General features: G+C 64.6%; 3 protein-coding genes across 9 annotated transcripts; 1 reads left to right on the top strand and 2 right to left on the bottom strand.

The window, feature by feature from the left end:
- Nucleotides 1–1,149: 1,149 nt before the first annotated feature.
- On the top strand, nucleotides 1,150–12,486 carry SDHC (succinate dehydrogenase complex subunit C). Of its 7 annotated transcripts, XM_075724384.1 has the most exons (7): nucleotides 3,405–4,751; nucleotides 5,006–5,062; nucleotides 5,853–5,954; nucleotides 7,089–7,150; nucleotides 9,403–9,566; nucleotides 11,495–11,622; nucleotides 12,365–12,486. In XM_075724384.1, the coding sequence occupies exons 1-6, from the start codon at nucleotides 4,516–4,518 to the stop codon at nucleotides 11,597–11,599; spliced, it is 726 nt and encodes a 241-aa protein (XP_075580499.1). In that variant the 5' UTR covers nucleotides 3,405–4,515; the 3' UTR covers nucleotides 11,600–11,622; nucleotides 12,365–12,486. The 7 variants fall into 7 exon arrangements, with proteins under 7 accessions (XP_075580501.1, XP_075580502.1, XP_075580503.1 ...); XM_075724386.1 differs by lacking the exon at nucleotides 3,405–4,751 and adding an exon at nucleotides 1,150–1,177 and having other exon boundaries at nucleotides 11,495–12,486; XM_075724382.1 differs by having other exon boundaries at nucleotides 11,495–12,486.
- Nucleotides 12,487–12,897: 411 nt separating this feature from the next.
- On the bottom strand, nucleotides 12,898–17,766 carry CFAP126 (cilia and flagella associated protein 126). The gene is made up of 6 exons (XM_075724600.1): nucleotides 17,740–17,766; nucleotides 17,595–17,657; nucleotides 16,131–16,211; nucleotides 15,830–16,006; nucleotides 14,993–15,145; nucleotides 12,898–12,993 (listed from the first exon to the last, which is right to left on the bottom strand). The coding sequence occupies exons 1-6, from the start codon at nucleotides 17,764–17,766 to the stop codon at nucleotides 12,898–12,900; spliced, it is 597 nt and encodes a 198-aa protein (XP_075580715.1).
- A 2,723-nt stretch (nucleotides 17,767–20,489) lies between these two features.
- On the bottom strand, nucleotides 20,490–23,396 carry VSIG8 (V-set and immunoglobulin domain containing 8). Its single transcript, XM_075724378.1, has 7 exons — nucleotides 23,348–23,396; nucleotides 22,741–22,916; nucleotides 22,033–22,234; nucleotides 21,777–21,941; nucleotides 21,259–21,381; nucleotides 20,982–21,117; nucleotides 20,490–20,661 (listed from the first exon to the last, which is right to left on the bottom strand). The coding sequence occupies exons 1-7, from the start codon at nucleotides 23,394–23,396 to the stop codon at nucleotides 20,490–20,492; spliced, it is 1,023 nt and encodes a 340-aa protein (XP_075580493.1).
- Between the last annotated feature and the right edge of the window lie 2,935 nt (nucleotides 23,397–26,331).

Genomic DNA, 26,331 nt, shown 5'->3' on the forward strand with positions numbered 1-26,331 from the left:
GGGTAACGGGGGGGGTAATGGGCAGCCCTGGGGGGCAACGGGGGGGGGGGGTAACGGGCAGGCCCAGGCGGTAACCAGGGGGGTAATGGGCAGCCCGGGGAGTAAGGGGGGGTAACGGGCAGCCCTGGGGGCAATGGGGGGGGGTAACAGGCAGACCCGGGGGGTAATGGGGGGGGGTAATGGGCAGCCCTGGGGGGTAATGGGGGGGGTAACGGGCAGGCCCAGGGGGGCAATGGGGGGGTAACGGGGGGGGGGGTAACAGGCAGCCCTGGGGGCAATGGGGGGGGGGTAACGGGCAGACCCGGGGGGTAATGGGGGGGGGGGGGTAATGGGCAGCCCTGGGGGGTAATGGGGGGGGGTAACGGGCAGGCCCAGGGGGGTAAGGGGGGGGTAATGGGCAGCCCTGGGAGTAAGGGGGGGGTAACGGGCAGCCCCGGGGGCAATGGGGGGGGTAATGGGCAGGCCCAGGGGGGGTAAGAGGGGGGGTAATGGGCAGCCCTGGGAGTAAGTGGGGGGTAACGGGCAGCCCCGGGGGGGGATAATGGGGGGGTAACGGGCAGGGCTGGGGGTAATGGGGGGGGTAATGGGAGGGTAATGGGCAGCCCCAGCCGGTAATGGGCAGCCCCGGGGGGGGTAATGTGGGGGTAACGGGCAGGGCTGGGGGTAATGGGGGGGGTAATGGGGGGGGGTAACGGGCAGGGCTGGGGGTAATGGGAAGCCCTGGGAGTAACTGGGGGGGATAACGGGCAGCCCCGGGGGTGACAGGGGATAACGGGGGGTGCCGGGGGATAACGGGGGGTGCCGGGGCAGCCCCGGGGGATAACGGGAAGCCCTGGGAGAAATCGGGGGGGATAACGAGGGGTGACAGGGGAGCCCCGGGGGATAATGAGGGGTGACGAGGGATAACGGGGGGGTGCCGGGGCCGCCCCGGGGGTGACGGGGGGGTGAGGGGGCAGCCCCGGGGGATAACGGGGGGTGCCGGGGGATAACGGGGGGTGCCGGGGCCGCCCCGGGGGGTGACGGGGGGTGACAGGGGGTGAGGGGGCAGCCCCGGGGGTGCCGGGGGGGGTGAGGGGGCAGCCCCGGGTTGACGGCAGCCCCCGCCGGCGGGGGCGGAAGTGAGTCACTGCCGCTTCCGGCGTGCGGGGCGCTCCAAGATGGCGGCGCTGGCGTTGAGGTGACTCCCGGGGGGGGCCGGGCCGGGCGCCGTAGCGGGACCCACGGCCTCGGGAGCGGCTGCGCGGTGCCGCGGGCGGACGGGCCGGTTGTCCCGTCCCGGCGGGGCCGGGTCCCGCCGCTCGGCCGGGCCGCGGTGCTGGCGGGCGGTGCCGGCCCGGCGGGGGCGGGGGCGGCGCCCCGGGGCCGCGCACGGAGCCCCGGGAGGGCCGGGCCGCGGGGTGCCCCGTCCCGGGACGGCTTCCAGCCCCTGGCCCGGCCGTGGGTAAGGGCCCCCGGAGCGGGGACGGGCCACGCCGCCCCGCCTGCGGCAGCCCTTGGGCCCGGTCTGCCCCGGGCCCGCCCCGGCCCCTGCGCCCTGGGGCGCCGCCGTTTCCCTGGGGCTCGCCGGGGCTCTGGAAGCGCCGGGGCTCCGTGACTCGGCCCTTGCTGTGTCTGCGGTGGGAACGGGGTCCGTGTCCCTGCGGCCCCCCCCCTCCCCGCTCCGGCGGCTGCGGGGAGCCGGTGAGGCCTCGCCCCCTCCGCCGCAGCCAGCCCCGGGGGCAGCCCCGGCGCCGGGGCAGGGCAGGAGCCCGGGCCCCCCTCGGGCTGCGGGGGGGAAGCGGAGGCCCGGGAGCTCTGCGGGGCTGGGGCGAGGCCGGCGGCTGATTGCCGCCGAGAAGGGCGGTGAGCCCTGCGCCGTCCCGCTCCCAGTCTGCAGCCTCTCCCCGTCCCTCGCTCCTGCGGCTCTGGGGGGACAAACGTCCACGTTCTCACCCAGCCGGTGCTGGGGGGGATGGCCCCCACCTCGCGGGGCCACCTGGCAGGGTGCTGGGGGCTTCGGAGGAGCTCAGCGGTCCCATGCAGAAGCGTGTCCCGCCGTGCCCGGGGTGCTGAGCAGCGACGGGAAGGGCGTTGCGTTCGCTTGGCCTGAAGGCGCCTCTTCCCATCTGCCACCCCCACCGAAAAGTTTTGTGCTTCCTCGAGGCTGTGACTGTCCTCCTCCCAGCCCCCATTTCCAACATTCTCCTCTTTGATATCAACCTGGAGACAGTGGTTTGGGATTTCATTCTCTTAATTTATTCTCTTTCTAGCAGCAGTTGGAGCCGTCACGCTTTGGTGGAAAGCTCTTTGTTGCGTGTGCGGGTTTGTTTAAAGGCAGGATCTGCCGGCGGGGGGGGACTCCGATACCTGCTTGGGCGGGCGCCCCGCAGCTGCTGCTTGAAAAACAAGAGGGGAGTCGCTCGCTCTGGTTTGAAGCCTGCGACCGCTCGCTTCATCTTGTGTCTGCTTCTGCTTGTCAGATGAAAGAGCATATCTAATCACTTCTCATCTGCCTCCTCCGTGGCGGAATCTGAGTGATTTTTTTAGACCCGTCTTGTGGAATAAACGTTAACGACGTCTATCAACGTGACGCTGAGCCGATGCTGCTCCAGAGCTGTCCCCCCGCGACTCCCAAAATTCTCCTCCTGACCTAACGGAGCTGCGTGGTGGGGTGTGCGCAGCCAGTGCTGTTCCACCACCGGCTGTTTATAGACGTCTCGTCTGAGCTGCTTTATGCTTGTCCTTCTGCAGCCCCACCTGAGCAGCTGCGCTCTGTAAAGTCCCTGATAACAAACACCATCTGCGGCGCCCGCAGTCTTTGCACCCTTCGGGCACGGGGCGGAGCGGGAGTTGGCTGGGGTGCCCTGGGAAGCTCTCAGTGGGAGTCCGGAGGATCCTTTTTTAGGGCCAGTTCCTTTTAAAAAAACGTGTTTATCAATGATCTGTAAGGAAATGCAAGTTAATGGAGGAGGAGCTGGAGAAGATGCAACAACTTAGAGAATGATAAATAATGAAGAGGACAGGTCCTTGGTACGGAGTGACCTTGATTGCTTAGCCGGAGGGCTGTGTTTTGCAAGCGATAGTCGTTGCACTGAAGCAAGATGCTTTGCATCTAAAAAACATTAAAATTGAGCCCAGAGGATGGGGAGTGTAGCTTTGAAAAAATGCAAACGCCTTGTGCATTTTATTCTTGTTTTGAATGTTGTGTGTGATTTGGAGCCAGCCCTCCCTCTTCCACCAGCACGGCCCCCAGGAGAGGTGTTGAGCGGCTTCCGTAGAAGGAGAGATGAAGTAGGTTTGGCCTTTTAATCTGGAAAAGCGGACTGAGGAGGGCATGAGCGAGGTGTATAAATCATTAATGGTCTGCGGGTATTTATCGTTCACCTCCTCTCCCCTGCGCAAGAACCGGCAGGCGGTGGCCGGCGCTGGTCCGTGGGGGCTCGGGTCAGGCCGGGAGCTGGTTCTCTGCATCTGGTTAAGCCATGAGAATTGGTGCTGGAAGTTGGGGGGGTTGGGAGGCGGCAATGTGATTTCGTGGCGAAAAAAGCCATTTGCTACGGATTGAAACCGTCTGGCTTGGGAAGTGCCTGAGCTGCACATGGTGGTGGGTGCTGCCATGCGTTTCCTGAGACTTTTCTCCGGGGATCCCTTGTCAGCTGCTCTCGGACGCGGTGGTGGCCTTGGTGGAGGTTCGCTGGGCTCAGCCCTTGCCGTGTCCCCCTGAAGCTCTCGCTCTTGCTGTCAGGCTGCGCTTCAGGGAGGGCGTTGATAAACCAGAGACGGTTCAAAGAAGGGTTTTCAATCGGAAATGTTGCACTGCAGCATGGGGTGGGTTCTGCATTGCCGAAAATTCATGCATCCAGCCGGGACGCTTTCCGAAAAAGCTGCTGTGTTTCAAGTCCGGCCTTTGAACGCGAGGGAGGATTTTGAAAGGAAACATCCTAACGATCATTTACACAGGAACTCGGAGTGGTTAATAATAATGACTTTTGTTTTGGATTTACACCTGGTGAAGAGCTGACCTCCAGATGTTTTTCCTACCGCATCCTTGAGACCGGCTGTAGGACAACTGAAGAGCAGCAGAGCTTCGTTTGTCTACTGCTGTGAAAGAAACAGCGGGAGACGCTGGTACAGATGCTCGTGCATTCGAGAAGATTAATTAGTGTCTGTCGCTGTGCCGCAGATGAGCACGCCAAACGTGATTACACACCTCGTTCTCGTTGCGTCGTCAGGAAAGGCAGCGCTGCCTGTTACGCTTTGTCCTGGAGAGGAGCGGGTGCTGCAGATTCCAGCCCACATGTGCAAATGCTCGAGCTGCGCTGGGCCGGGGGCCTGTTCCTCCCTGTTCCTGGAGAGATGCCCTTGAATGTCAGAGTCACGGTTACTACAATCGCTCCGCAGAGAGCGGCACCCACTCCTTCGGGCGCCACAAAATCCCTTTTTACCTCCTGCCCTGCGCCTCGGCGCGGCTGAAACGCTGCGTGCGCTGGGCTGCGACAGTGACCTCCCGTCTCGCTGGTGCTCGGAGCTTGGTGAATGGTGGCAGCAAAATGCTGTCATGAAAATAAGTGTTTGGAGGAAGGGGGGTTGATGTCTTCATCTTCCGCACGTGGAGAGCGGTGGCCTGAACCAGCCCTTTCCGCCGAGCTTGGCAGATGCGCCTTTCTGGGGACGTGTGCCGCCCCGATAATTGCTGTAGTGAGAGTGAAAAATGGACTGCCTCAGCGTAGCTGTGAGCTTAGAGTGCTGTTTATGGCTGTCTTACAAACAAGGTATTACAAGCTGAGCCGACTAATTATGGGGTGTCGTAAAGAATGAACCCCCGGGCGGAGCCTCGAGACTCTAGTTAAGAGCTCAGTGTAAGAGGGAGAAGATTTGTGGAGGAGCAGCCCAGATCCTCTCGTGTTAAGATTGATTTTAAGATACGAGCCACTGAAGTGGCGAATCCCCTCCCCGGCCTCATCTTGCTGGCATTTTCTGGCGTTTATTTGGCACTCACAAAGCCTTTCTACCTTCTCTCTTGCAGATATGTCGGTCGGCGATGCCTGCTGGCTCGGCTTGGCCCCAGCCTTTCTGTGCGACAGTGAGTCCGAGGTTTTACTGAGAGTAACGGGATTAAGCTCTTCCCCGAGGGATCCTGTCTAAGGCTTTGGGGCATGCATGTGCTCCATCCGCTCAGTAATTCTGCTCGATCAACGCCGTGTTTTAGCTGGGCACTTACCGCCTCATGCTGCCACATTTACAGAGGGGGTGGGGATCAAGGGAGAGCCTGGCTGGCTGCTGCGGTGGGCCTGGGTCTCTTGTGGGGTGGCCGTACCCCCGTCACCCCTCTGTGCGACAGCTTTTCACCTGAGGCAGGCTGGGAGCCGCAGAAACCCTCTTGTTCCCGTGCTGCCGGGCTTAGGGAGAAATAGTTATTTTCTGCTAAATTGGGCTGTAAGCGTAATTGCTGTGTAATCTCGGGAACATTAAATGACAAGCTCTTTATTTGGTACAGCATGCAATTACCATGGCAGTAAAGAGCAGGTTGCATGTTATCAGTATTATATAATGTGTTATCTGATATCCTATACCCTGATTTGGGCGGTGCTGGGCGGGGGGGTGGCTCGGCTCTGCTGGCTGAGTGGATTCCAGCGCAACAGCTTCCCGTCCTGTGTATTATTATTATTATTCACTTGGGAGAGCTGGCAGCGATCCTCTCCTTGCCTGTGACCACGAACAGCTGGAGCTGTTCTTTGTGCTGCTGTAGTCAAAGTCAGCCGGGAGCTCGTGTCCTGCGAGATGGAAAGCTGCGGCAGCAAAGCCCGCGCGGAGCAGGCAGGGGTAAAACGCTGCCCATCTCTCTGCACCTCCCATCTCCTCTTCTTTTGCAGCGTTGTCCCGATGGGAACGACGGCCAAGGAGGAGATGGCCCGCTTCTGGGAGAAGAACACCAAGTCCAATCGTCCCATGTCCCCTCACATCAGCATTTACAAGTAAGAGCCTTCCTGGCCTCCTCAGCTTTGCGCTGGGGCGCTTCTGGGCTCTGGCACACGACAGCCCTGTCCCCAGAGGCACCCTTGGGTGGGAAGGCGGTGCGCGTTCCCACTGTCAATGCAGGCGGAGGATGGGGAAACCCACTGCGCTGTGAACAGTCTGCGCTGTGAACAGTCTGCGCTGTGTGCGGGAATCATAGAATTCATCGAATTGTTTAGGTTGGAAAAGCCCTTTAAGATCATCCAGTCCAACCAGTAACCTACACTACCAAGTCCACACTAAACCAATCAAGGGTAGACCAGACTAAACCATGTCCCCAAGTGCCACCTCTGCCCGTTTTTTGAACACTTCCAGGGATGGGGACTCCCCCACCTCTCTGGGCAGCCTGTTCCAATGCTTGACCACCCTTTCCGTGAAGAAATTTCTCCTAATATCCAACCTAAACCTCCCCTGGTGCAGCTTGAGCCCTTTTCCTCTCGTCCTATCGCTAACTACATGGGAGAAGGCCTCCCCCACCGAGTTGGTGACACTGTTTTCGTATGGAGTGTTGGGGAGGGGTACAGTCCCCCCCTGAGGTGCGCCTCGGGGTGCTCGGGCAGGGCAGCGTTTCCAGATGTGCCGCTGAAAGGCAGCTGCCTCCGCGGAGGGCGGTTGCGCAGAACGGCGCGTCCTGCTGCCAAGTTGGCGGTCCTCGGGGGTGGAGGCAGGAGGCTGACTTGGGGCTCTCGGGTTCGCTCCTCAGAAAGGTGACGGCTTCTTTGGGGCCGCCTCCGTCGCTTTTCCAGGTTCTCTCGTTTATCCGGGAGCCTGGATGCCCAAACCCTGCCCCTTTGTTCCGCTGCTGCAGGAGCATTACAGTCTTCTGTTTCATCTCCCTTTAAGCTTTCTCAGCAGACGCCCTTCCCCTTCCCAAACCCGTGCCAGTGGCATTTGCCATTCCCAAGCTGCCTCTGCAAATTCCCCTGTCTCTCCCCTTTTGCTCTGGCTGGATTCCTTGAATAGCTCCGAGTACAGAAATACCCACCAGCAGCACAGAGCTCTCTAGGAATAGACGGGCTGTGCTTTGTCCCGTGGCCTCGGAGGCCTCCCTGGTGTTGTGCCCTGTTTTGCTGACGAGGTTGGTTGTTTTGCAGGTGGTCCCTGCCCATGGCGATGTCCATCACGCACCGGGGCACCGGCATTGCGCTGAGCTTAGGTGCGTGCATCTCCCACCTGCCTGTGGCGACGGAGGGCGGGGGCTGCGGGAGGGAAGACCCCTCTGACGGATTTGGAGACCTGACTCCAGGCGGATGTTTTCTTTCCTCTGTCCCCAGCTTCACCGATGGGTTTTCTCCTGGGAAACCTGTGCTTTGTCCTCTCCCTTTCTCCATCCCCTGAATATCTCCCCATCCCCATTTCTCTGTCCCTGGGTCCTCTTGTGCTGTGAGTGGCTCCAGTCCTGCAAAGGCAGCGATGCTCCCCCGTACGTAAAAGCCTTCGAAGCCTTTGTAGCACTGTGGCCTGGCTTGGCAGCTTTCTTCAGGGCCTTCCTCAGCCTGGAAAAGGCCGATCTGCCGCTCCATTTCTCAGCCCTTCTCTTCTGGGGCTGTTTTTTGCTCATTTACCCTTACAGGAAACCCTGTGTGAGGGAAAGACTGACAGGCAGGCAGAGCTCAGAGGATTTTCCTTAGCACAGGTGGAGTTTTTCAGCTTCCTGGGAGTGGCTGCTGCTTTCCCAGAGATCCCGGTGGGGTAGAAGGCAGTGCCAGCGTCAAAAACTGATAAACTCCCTCCAGCAATTTGACTTGCATGGTTTGACTGAGTGATAGGACATCTAACTGTGAAAGGCTGTTTTATGTCCATTAATGCTCTCTCATGGCAGCAGGAAGGTGTTTCTCTGGTTGCTCCCTGTTGAGTTGGGGGGGAGCTGGGTTGGTGTTTGCAGGAGGGCAGAGAGCGAAAGGACTCAGGAAGGAGGTGCAGGACTGAGGACTTGTGTTCATCACGCAGCGGAGCGAGAGGGAGCAGCGAGAGCTGCGGCCTGCCCCTCCCAGCCTGGCCTCTGTGAGGGCTTGGGAGCTGGGCTCCTAGAAAAGGGCGTGCACATGCCCTCCTGCTCCGGTATCCGCATGGCAGAGCCGTGGTGAGGGCTTGGCTCTGCTCCCAGGCTCCGCTCCTCTCCGGCCAGCCGGCTTGTGCCCAGCTCTGCCTCGCAAAGAGCGGCACGCGTCCTCTGCGGGAGAGCAGCTGAGTGCTGCCTGCTCCGAGCAGGGCAAGGTGACTGCCGGCGTGCAGCCTGTGAGCCCAGCTGGCTCCTTCGGGGTGGCTGCCTGCCTTGCTCCGTGCGTGAATCCAGGGCATCGCACGGCAGCCGTGCCGGCCCCACCTGGCTTAGGGATTCTTATCTCCAGGAGCTCGGGACGTGCCTGTGAGCCCTGTGGTCCCCATCCAGCTTGCTGTCAGATGGGCCGAGCTGGCAGGTCCGCTGTTGCCTTTCTGCTCCGATCCATCAGCCTCTGCCGTAGGGGAAATCATCCCCTTCCCGGGCCGATCGAGCATGAAGGAACATCGCTTCTGCCAACCACAGCTCGGCAGCCAGGAGAAGGAGGGGGAAGTGTTCAACTCCTCTCCGTCAAGGCCTGTAATTACAGGAGCCTCTGACTTCCCGCGCTTCTCGCAGGGCAAACACAAAGGCCATTGAGGAGACAAGTGGCTGAGCGAGGAAGCAGCTGGCTGACTCGCGCTGCCAGCGCCGGCCTCAGCCGAGGTGCTCAAGCTAGCGTGCCGCAGTGTAATCAGGCGCTATTGAGCGGAGGGCGAATCGCGAATTGGCTGACTGCTGGCTGCGATCGTTCCCGTTCTTTTGGCAGCACCATCTGGAGGAACCCTCTTGGCCTAGAAACGAAGAGGAGAAGCTGCTGCGGCGCTTGCAGCTAGTGCAGCCACGCGTGTCAGGCTGTCTTTTTGTCTGCCGGTTCCTTTGCTGGTCCCCGCTGAGGCGGCTTCGCTACGTCGCTGCCTGTGTCGGTGGCTGGCGGTGGGGGGGTTTGTTGTCCCGAGATGTGGATCTAGGGATTTTGTTGAAGAGCTGCCACCTTACATTTCTGAACTTTGTTGTCCCTTTAACCTTGAATTTGGGCTGGTTTGGCTGCAATTGCATGAGCTCACGCCAGCTTGGTCTCTGGGTGTTGTATGAGTAATGCAGCCCCTGGTGCAGGACCCAGATTCGGTGCGTTGCTGTCCCAGTTTGAGTCCTCAGCACCCCGGGGTACACTGTCACAGTGCGGCTGGCACTGCCACCAGACGGGCACGGCCCTTCTCCCTCCTCCTTCCTCCGCAGGCTGCCATGAGCTGATGGTGGTTCAGGCCGTGTCGCAGACCAAACCAGAGTCGCAGAGGTGGCCTGGGGCTCTTTGCGGGGTTCGTAATGCTTCTGCTGGCTTGACCTGTGGGCTTTGTCTCTCCCAGGAGTCTCCCTCTTCGGTCTGGCTGCCCTGCTGCTCCCAGAACAGTTTCCCCACTACCTGGCCATGGTGAAGTCGCTCAGCCTGGGGCCCGCTCTCATCTACTCTGCTAAGTTTGCTCTGGCTTTCCCCCTCTCCTACCACACCTGGAACGGAATCCGACACCTTGTGAGTAGCCCCTGAGAGGGGCCGTGTGCGTGCTTGGGGCTGCGAGGGAAGGGAAGCGTCTGCCGGCTGTGGGAACGCTGCGTGCGGCGCCTCGGAAGGTGCCCTTGGAAATGGGAATTAGTCACCTCAAGTGCTTCAGAACCTCGCTGCTATTTTTGGGTACGTTTAAGTTGCAAAGAGCATTGCTACGCTGGCACTTCACCAGGTGGCACAGCTGGTTGAAGCATCTCCTCGGCTGCGGGAGAGGGACGAGGGGTGGTGGGGAGCAGCGTTACGGCTGGGGGACGCGTCCACGGAGCTTGAGCCCCGCAGAAGTGCCGCACGTTGCTTACCCTCATCATGCAGCCGCTGCGCTGTGATCTTCCAAGTGCTTTAACGAGCCCAGAAGATGTGTGGCAGAGGATTAGAGACGGCGCTGCCTGTGCAGAAAGTAACCTGTGATGTTTGCCCTGGGCTGAAGCGAGGAACAAGCAGCGCCGTTCAGCTGAGCTTCCTGTGTTTGATGAAGGAGAGGGAGCTGGAGAACTGAGAGTTTTCTTGCTGGGAACAGTACAAGACGTGCTGTTTTTTGTAGTTGATTTTGTGTTTTCTGTAGCTCCAGATAGGTTTTACGGGAGCAAATTGCAAAGGCAGCTGGCCCGGAGCGTGACATGATCCTTCTGCTCTGGCGGGGGGGAGCATCACGTGCAGAGCCGCGCTGCAGACGTGGGCTTGCGCTGTGGGCGCTGATGGCTTCCGGTGTTTCCAGCGTGGAAACTCAGGACTTGAGCACTTTTGGATGTTGTATCCTGTACCCGGGAGCGGCCATTACAGGTGCTCCTGTCAGAGTGCCAGGAAGCACCTGGCCGAGCTGTTGGGGTGAACAACAGCGGTGTGCTGCGAGAGCAGCCCCCTCTGCGGGGCCTCGGGGCCGATGGTGGCCGGCCAGCGGTGCCGTGAGTGCTCGTTATCTGCTTTTCAAGCACTCAGCGTCAGAGGAGGTCTCGGAGCACGGGGCCTGCAGCTGGCTGAGCCCCGCTCGCTCGTGGAGACGCTGTCGGGCAAATGGAGCAGTCATAACCGGCTGTTTGTTCGGAGCGTCGCGAGCCGAACGCGTGCTGGAGTCTCTGACTGCACGTATATATTAGGGTGCCAATTAAATTGAGAAGAAAAGAAGCAGCGTTGGCTCCCCAGTGACAGAAGGGGAGTCGACAGGGAGCGGGTTCAGTTTAGTGCCTCTGCCCCAGGTGCTTCTCTGCTTCGAGCCCTGGGGGCTTGCTGGCAGGCTGGGAGGAGGCGTGCGCTCCCCAGCTGCCCTCAGCCACCCCGCTTTTGCTTGATCCAAGGCAGGTGAGAGGTGCAAACCCACCTGGGATACCTGAGGAACTGAGGACCCCCCAGCTCCAGGCTGCCGTTGCAGCGTCCCTCCCTCCCGTCCAGGCTCAGCCTGGCCTCCGCGCCTCGCACCGTGCCCCGGGGGCGTATGCGGAGGTGCGGGGGGCTGAGGCTCACCCCTGCCCGCGGGGATGTTAGCGCTGCCTCAGATCTGCGGCTTGTGCGGTGCTTTATAACCTATTTCTGTCAGCAGGAGAGAAGCGAGCGGAGAGCAGCTGCCGCTTTTGAAGTGAACCTGGCGCGCTGCGGCTGTTGGGGATTAGGGAGAGCTCGCGGGCAGCTTTGCCGATAGATGCGGGGGCTTGGTGGGGGCTAAGCTTCCTCTGGCACGGCGCACGCCTGCCTGCACCCAGGGACACCCCTCCCTGTTGCCCTGCAGCGATGGGCGCTCGTAGCCCTCCCTCCGGTCTGTATCCGGTAGTCCAAAGGCTGTTTTTCGGGGTGGTCTTGCTAGCTTTTATCAGAAAGATGGTGCCTTTCTGCCTGCGGCTGGCACATCAGGGACCGTCTCAGCCCTGTTGAATTAACCCTGCTGTGTCTCTTCTCTTCCGCAGGTGTGGGACCTGGGGAAGGGCTTCAAGATCCCCCAGGTCAACCAGTCCGGGGTGCTGGTCCTGATCTTGACCCTGCTCTCCTCCGCGGGCCTTGCGGCGATGTGAAGGTACCTCCCGGCCGTGTGAAGGTACCTCCCGGTTGACGACCTCCCTTTTTATTGGAAGATTTGCTCCGTCCTGGCACACCTCAAGATGTGCGTGGAGAGGGAGGTGGGAGGACAGGCTCCTGAGTAGCTACAAATCTTTGGGGAAGGTGGCGCTTCCCCTCCTTGCAAATCTCGTGGATGATCAGAGTTGCTTTTCATTAGCCCGGGTGATGTGCTGACCCCCTCTTAGTGGCGGGGGGAAACAGGCCAGGCTGTCTCCTGCCGTGCCACCCTCCCGAGCAGCCACGGAAAGCCGGGCACAAATTAACAGCCGATCCCGGCACATTCAATCGCTTGCAGAGAGCTGCCTAGCTTCTTCCAGGCAAACTCCAGGGCGTTTCTTTTCTCTGCTCTGTCCCCAAGCTTGAGACAATGCTGAATCTGTGTCCCCGCAGGCCCGAGTGGGCTCGGGGACGGTTGGTAGCGCGTGTGTAGGCCTGGTGCAGGACAAGCATCTCCATTGAGGCAGCCCGTGCCGGGGCAGGGAGAGCAGGCGGAGCTGCCAACGCCGGCACCCAGGAGGGGAATGGGTGATCGGTGCCGTCCAGGTGCCGCGCCGGCCACAGGACCCTGCGCTTTCCGAGCCTGGCAGCGTGAGCTGGCTGGGATGGGGTGCTCAGACCTGCAGAGGTTCAGTCCCCACTGTCCTTGAAATGTCGTGATTCAGCCAGCTTTGGGGCCCTGGAGCCCCTGCCAGTGAAAACATCTGATTTTCCCCTCTTAGGAAGTTACTCCGTCTCTGGCACGATGGGAGGGACGTGGTTTTGCAGTTGTGTGTTGCCACTAGCTATCGTTTCAGCACTTGTCGCTCGTCCACCTTCACAATAAAGCAGCCTTGATCCTTCACACTGAGCCGCCGAGTTTGTCGTCTGTGCTCAACAGCGTTCGCTGAGGTGAAGTCGGCCGGGAAGGGGTGTTTTGCTCTGCGATCCGGGGTCACCACTTCCGCGAGGAGCCGGGCGATGGAAAAACAAACTGTTTGCAGCGTTTAGAGGCAGGTGTAGTGCCTGACCTTTGGAGCTGGTGGGTGCAGGGCTGACTTGTTTGTGAAATGCTGCCAGCCTGGCAGAAAGGAATTTCCTACCTGGACTGCGGTTGGTTGTGCTGGTACAAACGCCTGCGCGAGGTCCAGGAGCTTTTTGCTCAAATTGGCCAATTTTTAATGTTTGCCGCTGAGAGCAAAGCTTTGCAAAGAGGACGCTCCCCGTCAGGAGCTCTGTCCCATTATCCCGTCCCAGCGAGGGTCTCGGCTCCGTTTCAGGAAGGATCCTCCTTCCCGTTCACATCATCAGCTGGCAAAATGTTAGCTTTTTGGGGAACATCTGCTCTCTTCATTGGGCTTTTGATGGAGACCTGAAGTGGCAGGGGGGGGAGCCGGTCCAGTAACGCTCTCCAAGATCCCTCGCGCCGGCTGGGCTTGTTTCCGTGTGATTGCTTTTACTCCCGTCACCAATCCGAGCCCTGTTCCTCCCGCTCGCTCAGCGCCTCTGCCTGCCTGCTGAACCTACAAATCTGCCAGTCCTTTAATTAGCTGAAGGCATCGCAGCCCCGAGGGGACATGGAGACTCGGAGATGAGAAATCAAAGGAGGAAAAAACCGTCTGCTGTCAGCATGGCAGAGGGAGAAGACTTACTGCCGAATCACGTGCGGTGTAGCCGCGTGCCCCAGCAGGAGAGAGCTTCTGGGTGAAAACGAACATATTTTAGCTTTAAACCAATTACTTCCTGCAGTTGCTGAAACGGCTTTTATTTGGAACCCGCTTCTGCTCGCTGATGAGCTATTCTGCGGTGCGTGCCAGCTGCTAACGAAGTTAGACTTCGCTGCGTCTCTCAGCTGTGCTTTGCAGATGTTGTTTCCCTGTGGTGGGGGGCCGGCAGCGCTGCCCCACGGCTGGGGCAGACCCACCGCGGCCGCTTTCCCCGGGGATGGGAGATGAGGCCAGAGCTGCCTCTCTTCCCCCCGACAAGACACCGGTTGAGGAATGGATGAAACCAGCCTGCAGCGGTGGGATTTGCGGTGTTCGGCGTGGGGAGAGGCCGGGTGAGCCGTGAGCAGCTCCGGGCCTGTGGCTGGTGGGGAGCGGCTGAGGGAGCTGGGGGTGTTCAGCCTGGAGAAGAGGAGGCTGAGGGGAGACCTGATCGCTCTGCAGCTCCTGACAGGAGGGGGTAGTGAGGGGGGTGTTGGGCTCTTCTCCCAAGGAACAAGCGATAGGACGAGAGGAAATGGGCTCAAGCTGCACCAGAGGAGGTTTAGGTTGGATATTGGGAGAAATTTCTTCACGGAAAGGGTAGTCAAGCATTGGAACAGGCTGCCCAGAGAGGTGGGGGAGTCCCCATCCCTGGAAGTGTTCAAAAAACGGGCAGAGGTGGCACTTGGGGACATGGTTTATTGGGCATGGGGGTGTTGGGTTCATGGTCAATGATCTTAGAGCTCCCTTCCAACCTTAATAACCCCCAGTTTTTACTTTCATTAAAAATAATGCAGCCACCAAGGCAGGAAACACAAAATTGCTACTCTCCCCTTTAACTGGTTTAGTGGTGGACTTGGTAGTGTGAGGTTCATGGTTGGGCTGGATGATCTTAAAGGGCTTTTCCAACCTCAACGATTCAATGATCCCACGTTTCCAGCACGAGATGCGATTAAATGGGACGAGCAAAGATACAACCCAGAGAGGGTACCGCGTCCCACACCGAAGCACCGCGCAGACCCACGCAGCCCGGACCTGCCTGGGGTCTGCCCTGAGCTACAGAAACCAAACACGGGGCCTTATTTTATTTTTTTAAAACTTGTATTTTTCCAATTGCCATGAAAACACAAGCGCGGGCCGTGTGGTGCTGCCCCGGCGCTGGCCTCGCTCAGGCGGCTTTGAGATGTTTCCCTTCCTCACCCTTGGGGGTAGGAAGGGGGTTTCTGTCTGTCTGCGTGCCCCAAGGGGTGGATGGTTTTTGCAGGAGAGGCCGGGAGCAGCTGGGGAAGGAAAGGGAGGAGAACGAAGCCGGCTCTGTGCGAGATGGCCGCCCGGCTCTCACGCCTGCGGCTGTTCCTCCGGGACCGGCCTCCCGCTGTCCCGCACGGGGTGATTCCCGGGGATCCCCCCTCCCTGGGGCTCGGCCCCTGCAGAGCTCCCCGGGCTGGGAGCAGAGACCTGCAGCGGGGTGGCTTGCCCGGAGCCGGCTCCCCTCGGAGCGGGGTGGATTAAGGCTGGGATTTTGGGTGAGCCGGCATCCCCACGGCGGAGATCTGTCACAGCGGGCTGGTGCGAGCGCGGGGTTTGTCCCCCGGGCTCGGCTCGTTGGGAGCAAGGCTGGCGTGCGGCCGGGGGCTCCGGGGACGCGTCTGCCTTCAGCTGGACCTCCGTGCAGCCGGGCTGGCGGGAGGGTGGCACCGCGGCCGCGGCTCCTGCTCCAGGAGAGGCCCCGTCGGGCTGGGCGCCCTTGCTGGACGCGCGACCGCTCCTTCGGGAAGGTTCCTTGGCCGTTTGCGCGTCTGACCGAGCCTCCTGGGGCTGTGCGAGAGAGAAGCGTGCTACGCTCCTGGTGCGGCGATGGGGATGAGGGGGGCAGCGGGAGAAGTGGGGGGCAAATGGAGCGGGCAGAACCCCTGGGGCAGGTGGGTCGGGGCCAGCCCGCGCTGCCGTGGAGGGGCTCGCTGCAGGGCCAGGCTCCGCGCTGGGCTCACCGCAGCGCCCGGGGCTGCTCTGCCCGGCAACGCGGCACCGTTGCAGCCGTCCCCGCGGAGAAGCAGGGAGTGGAAAAGGGGAGCTGGGGATTCTGGGGCTCTCTTTGCATCATGGCAGCCCCTATTTTTGGATGCTTTTTTCCGGGAGGAGAGCGGCAGCTTGTGAGCTCCTCCTGCCGGCGCGGCCGCGGCCCGGAGACGAGCCCGGATTTGAGGCGAAGCCAAGGGAGCCCCATGCCAAGAGCAGGGGGAGATGGCAGCCCAAGCACCGGGTGCTGCCGGGCCGAGTGCGCCTGGTCGGATCTACCGGGAACGAGTCTGGAACATCCCGTGGGAGAGAGGGAAGCGGCGCAGGGAGCAGCAACTTTCCCCGTCTGGCTCCGTCTCTGCTGCCTTCTCCCCTCTCCTGCTCTTCCCCAGCCTGGTGTGGGCCTGGGGTGGTACAAAACGCCCCCGAAATCTGCTCGTGGGCCGGGGTGCCGTCCCTGGAACCCCGGAGGGGGTCACCTACCTTCCCGGTGACCTCTGTGCGGAGGCCGTTGCGGGCACGGGTCAGGGCGGTGGGTCGGCGGATCCAGTTAACGAGCTGCGCGGCGGCGGCGGCCGAGCGGGAGGTCAGGTCCAGCCTGGCCGGGGGAATCCTCGGCGGCATCTCCCAGGTCCCCACAAACCCGCCCCACGGCGACGCCTGGGAGCAAAGAGGGGGAGCGGGGTCTGGCGAGGGCCTGGCAGCCCCGGGGAGCCCCGGTGCCGGCCGAGGGGCAGGAGAGGCCGCCTCCGGCCCCCCACGGGTGCCCGTGGACCCGGCTCACCTGGGAGCGGGGCACGGTGGGGAGCAGGTGCCCCCGATCATCGGCAACGATCGGCGTGGAGCCCTCCCGCAGCGAGGGGCGCTGGGGGGGGGGTGGGTGGATGTGTGGCTGGGGGTCCTGGGGCAGTCTGGGCTGGGGCTGAGGGGGGTCCTGGGGGTCCAGGCTGGGGCTGGGGGGTCCCTGGGGGGCTGGGATGGGGCTGGGGGGGGGATCTCAGGGGGTGCTGGGTGGGTCCAGGCCAGGGCAGGGGTGGTCCTGAGGGGTCTGGGCTGGGGCTGGGGGGGTCCTGGGGGTCCAGGCTGGGGCTGGGGCTGGGGGGTCCCTGGGGGTCCAGGCTGGGGCTGGGGGGGGATCTTGGGGGATGCTGGGTGGGTCCAGGCCAGGGCAGGGGTGGTCCTGAGGGGTCTGGGCTGGGGCTGGGGGGGGTCCTGGGGGTCCAGGCTGGGGCTGGGGGGTCCCTGGGGGTCCAGGCTGGGGCTGGGGGGTCCCTGGGGGGCTGAGATGGGGCTGGGGGGGGATCTCGGGGAGTGCTGGGTGGGTCCAGGCCAGGGCAGGGGTGGTCCTGAGAGGTCTGGGCTGGGGCTGGGGGGGTCCTGGGGGTCCAGGCTGGGGCTGGGGGGTCCCTGGGGGGCTGAGATGGGGCTGGGGGGGGATCTCGGGGGGTGCTGGGTGGGTCCAGGCCAGGGCAGGGGTGGTCCTGAGAGGTCTGGGCTGGGGCTGGGGGGGTCCTGGGGGGGGTCTGGGCTGGGACTGAGGTGATTCTGGGGTGTCCTGGGGGTCTGGGCAGGGGTTGGGGGGTCCTGGGGGGGGGTCCAGGCCAGGACTGGGGGGGTGTCGGGGGTCTGGGCCGGGGCTGGGGTGTCCCAGGGGGCCGGGTGGGGCTGAGGCAGGTCCCGGGGGGGTCTGGGATGGGGCTGGGGTGGTTCTGGGGTGTCCCGGAGGTCCGGGCTGGGGCTGGGGTGTCCTGGGGGGGGTCTGGGCTGGGACTGGGGTGGTTTTGGGATGTCCCGAGGGTCTGGGCAGGAGTTGCGGGGTGCCGGGGGGGGTCCAGGCCAGGACTGGGGGTGTCCTGCGAGGTCCGGGCAGGGGTTGTGGTGTCCCGGGGGTCCGGGCTGGGGCTGAGGTGGGTCCTGGGGGGGTCCGGGCTGGGGCTGGGTGGTCCCGGGGGGGTCTGGGCTGGAGCTGGGGGGTCCCAGGGGGGTCTGGGCTGGGGCTGGGGTGGTTCTGGGGTGTCCCGAGGGTCTGGGCAGGAGTTGGGGGGTCCCGGGGGGGGTCCAGGCCAGGACTGGGGGGGTCCTGAGAGGTCCGGGCTGGGGCTGGGGGGTCCCGGGGGGGTGTCTGGAATGGGGCTGGGGTGGTTCTGGGGTGTCCCGGGGGTCCGGGCTGGGGCTGGGGGGTCCCGGGGGGGTCCCGGGGGGTCCGGGCCGGGGGTCCTGGGGGGGTCCCGGGGGGTCCCGGGGGTACCTGCCGGCCGGGCCGGGCCACGCTCCAGTTCCGGAGGCGCTGGGGGCTGAAGGCGTCCTCGTACTGCGGGGGGAGCGGGGCCGGTGGGAGCCCGCACCGGTACCTGCAGCGGCCCCGGTACCGGCCCCGGCCCCCCCGCCCCCACCTGCCCCGCGCCGTAACGGGCCGCCATGGGCCGCGCGCGCCGTCTCCTGGCAACGGCCTCGCGTCACCTCGCGCCGCGCGCGCCCCCTGGCGGCCGCGAGGGGAGCTGCCGGAGGGGTGTGGTCCGTGACGTCAGCGCCAGCCGTTCCGCGCCGGGGCGGGGCGGGGGGGGAGGGGGGAGTGACGGCGGGGTCAGGGGTCAGGGGTCAGGGGTCAAGGCCGGGGCGGGGGGAGCCGGGGGGGCGGGCCGGCCGGGGCAGCCCCGCCCCCGGGACCCCGCCCCGCCCCGGGACCCCCCGGGACCCCCCGGGACCCCCCGGGACCCCCCGCTCCCCACAGCCCCGGGCTGGGCACGGGGGTCGGGGCCGGCGGGAGCCTCGGGGCGGTGCTGGGGTCAGGGTCAGGGTTGGGGTCAGGGTCAGGGTCCGGGTCAGGGTCAGGGTCTGGGTCAGGGTCCAGGTCAGGGTCTGGGTCAGGGTTGGGGTCAGGGTCAGGGTCAGGGTCCGGGTCAGGGTCCGGGCCTGGGTCTGGGTTGGGGTCAGGGTCTGGGTTGGGGTCTGGGTCAGAGCCCAGGTCAGGGTTGGGGTCTGGGTCCAGGTCACGGTTGGGGTCAGGCTCAGGGTCCAGGGTCGGGGTGGGGGTCCGGGTCAGGGTTGGGGTCAGGGTCCAGGTCTGGGTCCGGGTCAGGGTTGGGGTCAGGGTCAGGGTCCGGGTCAGGGTCTGGGTCTGGGTCTGGGTCTGGGTGTGGGTTGGGGTCAGGGTCCGGGTCAGGGTCCGGGTCTGGGTCCAGGTTGGGGTGTGGGTTGGGGTCCAGGTCAGGGTCTGGGTCCGGGTCAGGGTTGGGGTCAGGGTCTGGGTCTGAGTTGGGGTCTGGGTCAGAGCCCAGGTCAGGGTCAGGGTCTGGGGTCAGGGTTGGGGTCTGGGTCCGGGTCAGGGTCAGGGTCTGGGGTCAGGGTTGGGGTCTGTGTCCGGGTCAGGGTCCGGGGTCGGGGTGGGGGTCTGGGTCTGGGTCCGGGTCAGGGTTGGGGTCAGGCTCAGGGTCCAGGTCAGGGTCTGGGTCTGGGTTGGGGCCAGGGTCTGGGTCAGGGCCTGGGTCGGGGTCTGGGTCCGGGTCAGGGTCAGGGTTGGGGTCTGGGTTGGGGTCCAGGTCAGGGTCTGGGTCAGGGTCAGGGTCTTGGTCTGAGTTGGGGTCTGGGTCAGAGCCCGGGTCCGGATCAGGGTTGGGGTCAGGGTCCAGGCTCGGGGTTGGGGTCTGGGTCCAGGTCAGGGTCAGGGTCCGGGGTCAGGGTGGGGGTCTGTGTCTGCGTCTGGGTCAGGGTCTGGGTCCAGGTCAGGGTCAGGGTCTGGGGTCGGGGTGGGGGTCTGTGTCTGCATCCGGGTCAGGGTCAGGGTCCAGGTCTGGGTCTGGGTCAGGGTTGGGGTTAGGGTCAGGGTCCGGAGTCAGGGTTGGGGTCTGGGTCCGGATCGGGGTCTGGGTCCAGGTCTGGGTCCGGGTCAGGTTTGGGGGTCAGGGTCAGGGTCAGGGTCGGGGTCCAGGTCTGGGTCTGGGTCGGGGTCGGGGTTATCGTTAGGGTCACCCTTAGGGCAAGACTCACCTGGGGGTCAAGGCCAGCCTCGTGGCCAGCGCTGCACTGGGGTTAGGATCCAGATTAGGGTCAGGGCACCCCGGGCCCCGTCGCCGTTCGGAGCCGCCCCCGCTCCCCGCTCCCGCCCTCCCTCCCGCCGCGGGTGCCCGGGGGCCGCGCTGGCTGTGCCCCCCCCCCGCCCCAGACCGCGCAGCAGCCCCCGGGCGACGGCTCCCCGGCACATCCCGGCTCGCCCGGCGTCCCGGCCGGCGCAGGGCACCCGTGGCCGTGCGGCAGCGTGCCCTGGCAGCGGCCCCAGAAAGCACCCATGGGTGCTGTGGGGTTGTGTCAGCGGCGTCCGCATAGGGACGCCGGGACGGGCGCTGCCGGGAGCGTGCCGGGTGCCCTTGCCGCTGCCACGGCGTTAACCAATCCATCCCAGCATGAGCTTTCCTCCACCGCGCCGGCGAACCGGTGCTGCTGACCCCCGGCGCCTTTCCCGAGCGCGGTGCCGGGGCCGGCGGCTGCCTCCTCCCGGGGCCGCGCAGCAGGGCGGAGGCGAGGGACGACGGGACAGCGTTGAATTCACTTTAGTTTATTTCTTTTCTTTTTTTTTTTTTTTTTTTCTTTCTTTCTTGTTCCAAACTGCGAATCCTGGTGCCAATGGCGTCTCGTCTCGAATAACACCCAATTGCTAAAGCCAATGCGGGAGCGCTGGCGGCACCGGGCCGGAGGCGGGAGGCTGCCGGGCAGCCGGTTCGGGCGATTCGGGGCTGCCACGTCCCTGCTCGACGCCGAGGGGACGGGCCGGAGAGAAATAAATATTGCTGCACTAGTGAGGGATGCCTCCGGGAGCGGGGCCGGCAGCCGCCCCGAGAGCCGGGCTGTGGCTTGGGGGGGGACATACAAAAAAGGGGCCCAAAAAAAAAAAAAAAAAAAAGGAAAAACCAACGAAACAGAGTGATGAACCGAACGAAGTTTGCTGGAAGCTGGGGCTGATTCGGGGGTGGGGGGGCGGAAGGAGCTGGATTCCTGACTTCAATCTTCACGGCGAGCCCCGGCAGCACAGCCCTGCGCCGCTTGGCCCCGGATCCCGGCGGTGCCGCCGGCTCTGGGCTCGCAGTCGCTCCCCCCCGTGGAGCCGAATTGGGGGCGAGGGCGGGGCCGTGCGGGGGGGGGGGGGCGGTTACAGCGCCGGGCAGGCGACCTGATGCCGGATGCCGTCGTTGCACATGAGGGCGGCCGCCCGCTCGTCGCCGTCGCTGTGCTGGCACTGCATGTAGCTGATGCCGTGAGGCGAGTAGCTGTGGTGGGCGCAGACGTTGCAGGCGCGGGTCATGGTGCCACCCGTGCTGCTCCTGCGGGCAGAGCGGAGCCCCAGCGGCACCCATCAGCGCTCGGCAGGGCGCGGCGGGCACCCCACCATCGCTGCCAAACCCTCTGGCACCCATCGGTACCTGATGGCACCCACCAGCGCCTATCGGGGTCCGTTGGTACCTGGCGGGTCCCAGTGGTGCCTATCAGCACCCATTGGTGCCCATCGTTGTCTGGTGGTACCCATAGGTGACCCGCGGTGGCCATCAGTGCCTGGTGGCACCCAGTGCTGCCCGTGGGTGCCCCTCGGTCCCCAGCAGTGCCCGTCAGCGGCACCCGCCGGTGCCCATCCCGTGCCCCTCACCTGCAGTCGCTGCAGGTCCGCTGGCACTCCTTCCGGCGGTAGCGGCAGATCAGCGCCCAGATGAGGAGCCCGAGCAGGCTGAGGAGCAGGAGGGAGCCCAGGATGGAGCCCACGATGATGCCTGCCTGCCTTCCTCCTGCCGCAGGAGCACAGCCTGTCACCACCGGCCTCCCCGCCAGCTGCCCGCTGGTCACCATGCCCCCGCTGGCACCCTGGCACCCGGAGCCAGCCCCTGGCAGCATCCTGCCTGCGCCGTCCCCCTCACGGTGGCACTTACTTGGTGCAAAGTTGACGTTGATCTGGCACACCGAGTAGCCCACACGGTTGGTGACACGGCACTGGTAGACGCCGGTGTGCACCTCTGACAGGCTACGGATTAACAGGTCGCCGGGAGCACGTCCTGCAGCGGGGAGAGACGGCCCCATCAGCCCCACCACTGCACCCCTGCCAGCACCCGCACCCTCGGACATGGGTGCACAGGGGCGTGGGAGCACAGGGACATGGGAGCACAGGGATGTGGGTGCACAGGGGCGTGGGAGCACAGGGACATGGGAGCACAGGGACATGGGAGCACAGGGACATAGGAGCACAGGGACATGGGTGCACAGGGACACGCGAGCACACAGACAAGGACGCCCATGAACGCACAGACACACACACGCACCTGGGTGCACACACAGCCATGGGCACCCACTGACACGTGCACCCCCAGACAGGGACGCCCCACTTCTGAGCATCCCCCGTGCCCAGGTTTCCCCTCCTCCTCCCCCTGGGTGCCGGAGGGGCTGCACCCACCTTGGATGGTGCCGGAGGGCAGGTGTCCCCCACCGTAGCCATCGGCCAGCTTGGCCCACTGGTAGGCGAGCGGGGAGGTGCCCCCCCGGCTGTAGCATCGCAGCAGGATGCTGCTCCCCTCTATCAGCTCCCCCTCGGTCCAGCACTGCGGGGTGGCCGGCTTCTCTGTGGGGAGAGGGACACCGTCACTGCCGGGGCTACCGGGGGGGGGCAGCCGGGAAGGGGACAAAGCAGGGGGGTGTGGGGTAGGGCTCACCTTGCACGGTGACGATGACTTCGTGCACGGCCACGGTGTTTTTCTTCACCCGGCACTGGTAGGTGCCAGTGTCGGAGACCTGCAGGTCGGCCAGGCGGATGGAGGCGTCGTGCTGGCTGGGGTCTGGCTTCACGAAAGCCACCCGGTCCTGGAGCCCCGAGCCGCTGCCGTAGTTGACGTGGTGGTCGTGGTAAGACAGGAACTGGCGGGGAGCAAGCGGAGAGACTGGGCAGGACTGGTCGGGGTGCGGGGACCCGAGGCTGCCAGCCGGGGAGGGAAATGCAGTGGCCAGTGCCTGCCTGCCCCTGCTTGCCCTGCCTGTTCCTTCCCTGCCCTGCTTGCCCTGCCTGTTCCTTCCCTGCCCTGCCAGACCCTGCCTGGTCCTTCCCAGCCCAGCACTCCCAGATCCTGCCTGGCTCTGCCCGCCCTACCTGGACCTTCCCCTGCCCTGCCAGACCTTGCCTGTCCTGCCTGCTCTGCTGGGCTTTCTCTGGTCCTTCCAAGCCCTGCCTGGTCCTTCCCTGCCCTGCCAGACCTTGCCTGTCCTGCCTGCTCTGCTGGGCTTTCTCTGGTCCTTCCAAGCCCTGCCTGGTCCTTCCCTGCCCTGCCAGACCTTGCCTGTCCTGCCTGCTCAGCTGGGCTCCATCTGGTCCATCCCAGCCCTGCCTGCACGGTGGGATGGCAGCTGCCAGGACAAGTGACACTCACCACATTCTCTGGCCCGGTCCACTCGGGCGTGATCTGGATCCACTCGATGCCCACGCCCTGGGGACCGTTGTCTTCAGGCTCGAGGACATAGGGGCAGCCCAGCTTCACCGAGTCACCTTTGGCCAGGTACAGCACCTCCCGGCCCTTGCCATTGATCCTGACGGCCAGGAGGAGAGCTGGGGAGAGAACGGCACCTGTCACGCTGGCCAGGGAGCACCCCAAACCTGCGCCGCAATGCACCCTGACCCCAGGTCCCCCAGCACCCAACCCGCAGGAAGCAGGGATGGGGCAGGGACCCATCTGCCAGGGGCAGGCACCCTCAGCGGCTGGGTGTCCCGTGGGGCTGAGCACCCATCGGTGCTGGCACCGGCTGGGTCCCGTGAAGCTGCGTCGGGGACAAAAGGATGTGGCGGGCTCAATGCCACCCGCCCGGCTCTGGCCAATGCAGGTGGGTGTTGGGGCAGGACCAGCCCCAGCTGCAGGTGCTCTGCTGACCATGGGGTGCATCTGGCACCCTGGGGTGCCCCGCAGCTGGGCAGGGACCCCTCCATCCTCGGCGGCATCACTGCAGGAGCAGGTCCAAGCGCAGGGATCCACCAGCGCCTACCTGGCATGAGACCCAGGAGCAGGAGCAGGCTGGCGCCGTGCCCTGCCATGACGCTGCAGCCGTGCCGGGCGGTGAGGAGGAGCGGGAGCGGAGGAGGCTCCGAGGCGACAAGGCAGCCGGCCGTGCGGGGCTGCTTTTACATGCTGGGCCGGGGCGCTCCTCCCTGTGGGGCGGATGCCTTTGGGATGACTGAGTGGCTCCAAGCTGTGCGTGAGCGATGCCGCCCTGCTCCACTCCCTACCTGGTAATTAAGCATCGCCATGCTATGGGCTCCCATCCAGCCAGACCCGGGCCGGGGGCCACTGCAGGCAGCGGGGGCTGGGGGGGGGGCCATCACGCCCTGGGGCTCCCCAAGCAGCGGGGCGGGGATTGGGGGGGCTGTGGACCCCATGATGCCCAGTGGTTGGTACGCTGGTGTGGGCACTGGCAAGCTGAGTGTGGTTGGTGGGAAAAGGCTGCCTGGGACCCTGCAGGAGCAGCACAAGTGTGGCTGAGCGCTGCAGCTGCAGGAAAGTGCCAGCTTGGCCCCATGCAGGTCCCAAAAGGATTTTGGTCTTGAGGCAGGACTCGGAGCAATTGGAAGAGCTTAAAGGTGTGGTTTGACCATGGGCTTAAGCTCCTGCAGATCTCCCTCCTCTGGTCCTGTCCCCACCCTCAGCGAACGGGCACAGGGATGCCATGGCCGTGTCGGAACCGTGGCACCCACCAAGCCCGTGCTGGTGCTGGTGGCACTGCTGAAATACAGCGCGGAAGCCCAGCTGGTGCTCCAGGCCAAGGCTCGCTGCACAGGGACATGGTGGCATGGCAGCAGCAGGGGCAGCACACTCTGCACCATGCTCAGCACAGCGGAGGGGACATACGGTGTAGTTGGAGGAGGCTGGGACAGCCGGAGGGGAGGAAGAGAGGGGATGAAACCTGCTGGGATCTGAGGGCAGGAGCTGCGGACAGGGATGCTCTGTAGCGGATGGAGGCATTGGGAACGGGATGCTCTGCAGCGGATGGAGGTGTTGGGACAGGGGTGCTCGGCAGCAGATGGAGGAGCTGGGGCAGGGGTGCTCGGCAGCGGGTGGAGGAGCTGGGGCAGGGGTGCTCGGCAGCGGGTGGAGGAGCTGGGACAGGGGTGCTCGGCAGCAGATGGAGGAGCTGGGGCAGGGGTGCTCGGCAGCAGATGGAGGAGCTGGGGCAGGGGTGCTCGGCAGCGGGTGGAGGAGCTGGGGCAGGGGTGCTCGGCAGCGGGTGGAGGAGCTGGGACAGGGGTGCTCGGCAGCAGATGGAGGAGCTGGGGCAGGGGTGCTCGGCAGCGGATGGAGGAGCTGGGACAGGGGTGCTCGGCAGCGGGTGGAGGAGCTGGGGCAGGGGTGCTCAGCAGCGGGTGGAGGAGCTGGGACGGGGGTGCTCGGCAGCGGGTGGAGGAGCTGGGACAGGGATGCTCTGCAGCGGATGGAGGAGCTGGGGCAGGGGTGCTCGGCAGCGGGTGGAGGAGCTGGGACGGGGGTGCTCGGCAGCGGGTGCTGGGGCCGTGCTGGGCATGCTCAGCCCCACGGGAAGCCCCAGCCATGGGCACTCTCCGTGCCTGTGTCCCTTGGAGGGGCTGAGCCCCCACGCTGGGCTGCTCTGGTGCTGCGGGCCAGGCTCAGGCCCCGCGTCCGGCTCACCCGTGCGATGCCCTGCGGCACGGCTCGGCCATGCTGGTGCTTTCCAGACCACGACTGCCCCAGCCGGCTCGGCAGCACCGCCCAGCCGGTCCCAAACACTCCCTGGGGCCAAGAGCTGCTCCATTTACTGGCCCCAAGCTGAGCTCACCGCTGCCAGTTAACCCCTGCCGCCCTTGTGCTGGGAACTGGGGCCGAGCCCGGCACGTGCTTTGCCGCGTCTGTGATTTTGGGGCCCCTGTGCGCAGCCTGGCCCCGGGGCAGCACCGACGCGGCGAGGGGTGCTGCCTGCCGGGGCCATTACCGCGTGGCCGAGGCCGTTCCCGCCGTGGCCGAGGCCGTTCCCGCCGTGACGGCGGCCGTTCCCACCGTGACGGGGCCGTGGCTCACCGCGGCTCCGGGCTCCGTGCCGGCGCTTTGCTGGCTCCCCGGCCAGTGACTCCTGCATTCCTCGGCACAGGGAGCCCCGCTCGCGCAGGAAGGGTGGGGAAGCCGCTCCACCCTGGCCGGCCGCCCGCCGGTGGTCACAGCCCCTTGGGCACGGCTGGCGCGGTGGCTTTGAAGCCCTCCAGGCTGAGCCTGGCCTAGAACAAGGCTGTGACTGCCTGGCCGAGGCGGTGACCGGGAGTGACACGGCAGAGCGTGGCTGCTGGGGACCGGGGATGGAGGTGCGGGCAGCCGAGCCCGGTGCCGAGCACTGCAGATGCTTTCGGGGCTGACCACGGGTGCCGAGGCCCCAGGGGCTCTGGAGAGCTCGGTGGCCGCGAGGGTGGGTGGCAGATGCCCTGCGGCACCGGCAATGCCTTTCAGCCCCAAAAGGGATGGCGCAGCCCCGCTGCCCCCGGCTCCATCACAACATGGGGACGCACGGCAGCGGGAGAGGAGATAACAAGAGGCTCCAGCATTTTGTCCTCCCCATTTACCTGGAGGAGGCTCAGGACTCACAGCAGAGTCCTCCGAGCCGTCCCCCTGCCCTGGGCAGTCTCGCCTTTCCCGGCTCTCCTTATTTTTCAGCTGCTCTGACAATTAATCAGAGCCACTCCTACGGGATCCCAGCCCTCTGAAGCTGCCAGTCCCTATCCAAACAGATTTTAAATGTTTGCATCATGCTCCCGTCCCTTTGCTTTGCCCCTGAAGGAGGCGGCTGCCGCAGAGCCTGGAGGTGACACCTCGGTGAGAAGGTGGCACTGCCAGGGCTGACGCAGCTGTGGGCGGCCAGACCAGGGCTGCGCGCGTGGAGCAGAGCCCGCCTGGCTCGTGGGGACCCTACCTGAGCCACCCGCGCGGGCTGGGGACACCCACCGGGCTACGAGCTCCTTCGGTGGCGACACC

This window comes from Pelecanus crispus, chromosome 22 (genome assembly GCF_030463565.1).
Source record: "Pelecanus crispus isolate bPelCri1 chromosome 22, bPelCri1.pri, whole genome shotgun sequence".
NCBI lineage: Eukaryota > Metazoa > Chordata > Aves > Pelecaniformes > Pelecanidae > Pelecanus > Pelecanus crispus.

Coding starts and splice junctions, on each gene's coding strand:
- SDHC (XM_075724382.1), top strand. CDS start 4,516: ATGGTGGCAGCAAAATGCTGTCATGAAAATAAGTGTTTGGAGGAAGGG. Junction 4,752..5,005: donor ATGGCTGTCTTACAAACAAG/GTATTACAAGCT, acceptor TCTCTCTTGCAG/ATATGTCGGTCGGCGATGCC. Junction 9,567..11,494: donor GGAACGGAATCCGACACCTT/GTGAGTAGCCCC, acceptor TCTCTTCCGCAG/GTGTGGGACCTGGGGAAGGG.
- CFAP126 (XM_075724600.1), bottom strand. CDS start 17,766: ATGGCGGCCCGTTACGGCGCGGGGCAG. Junction 15,146..15,829: donor GCACAGAGGTCACCGGGAAG/GTAGGTGACCCC, acceptor TCTCTCGCACAG/CCCCAGGAGGCTCGGTCAGA. Junction 12,994..14,992: donor GCCAGCCCGGCTGCACGGAG/GTCCAGCTGAAG, acceptor CTGCCACTTCAG/GTCTCCATCAAAAGCCCAAT.
- VSIG8 (XM_075724378.1), bottom strand. CDS start 23,396: ATGGCAGGGCACGGCGCCAGCCTGCTCCTGCTCCTGGGTCTCATGCCA. Junction 22,917..23,347: donor GCTCCTGGGTCTCATGCCAG/GTAGGCGCTGGT, acceptor TTCTCTCCCCAG/CTCTCCTCCTGGCCGTCAGG. Junction 21,382..21,776: donor GCCCTCCGGCACCATCCAAG/GTGGGTGCAGCC, acceptor TCCCCGCTGCAG/GACGTGCTCCCGGCGACCTG.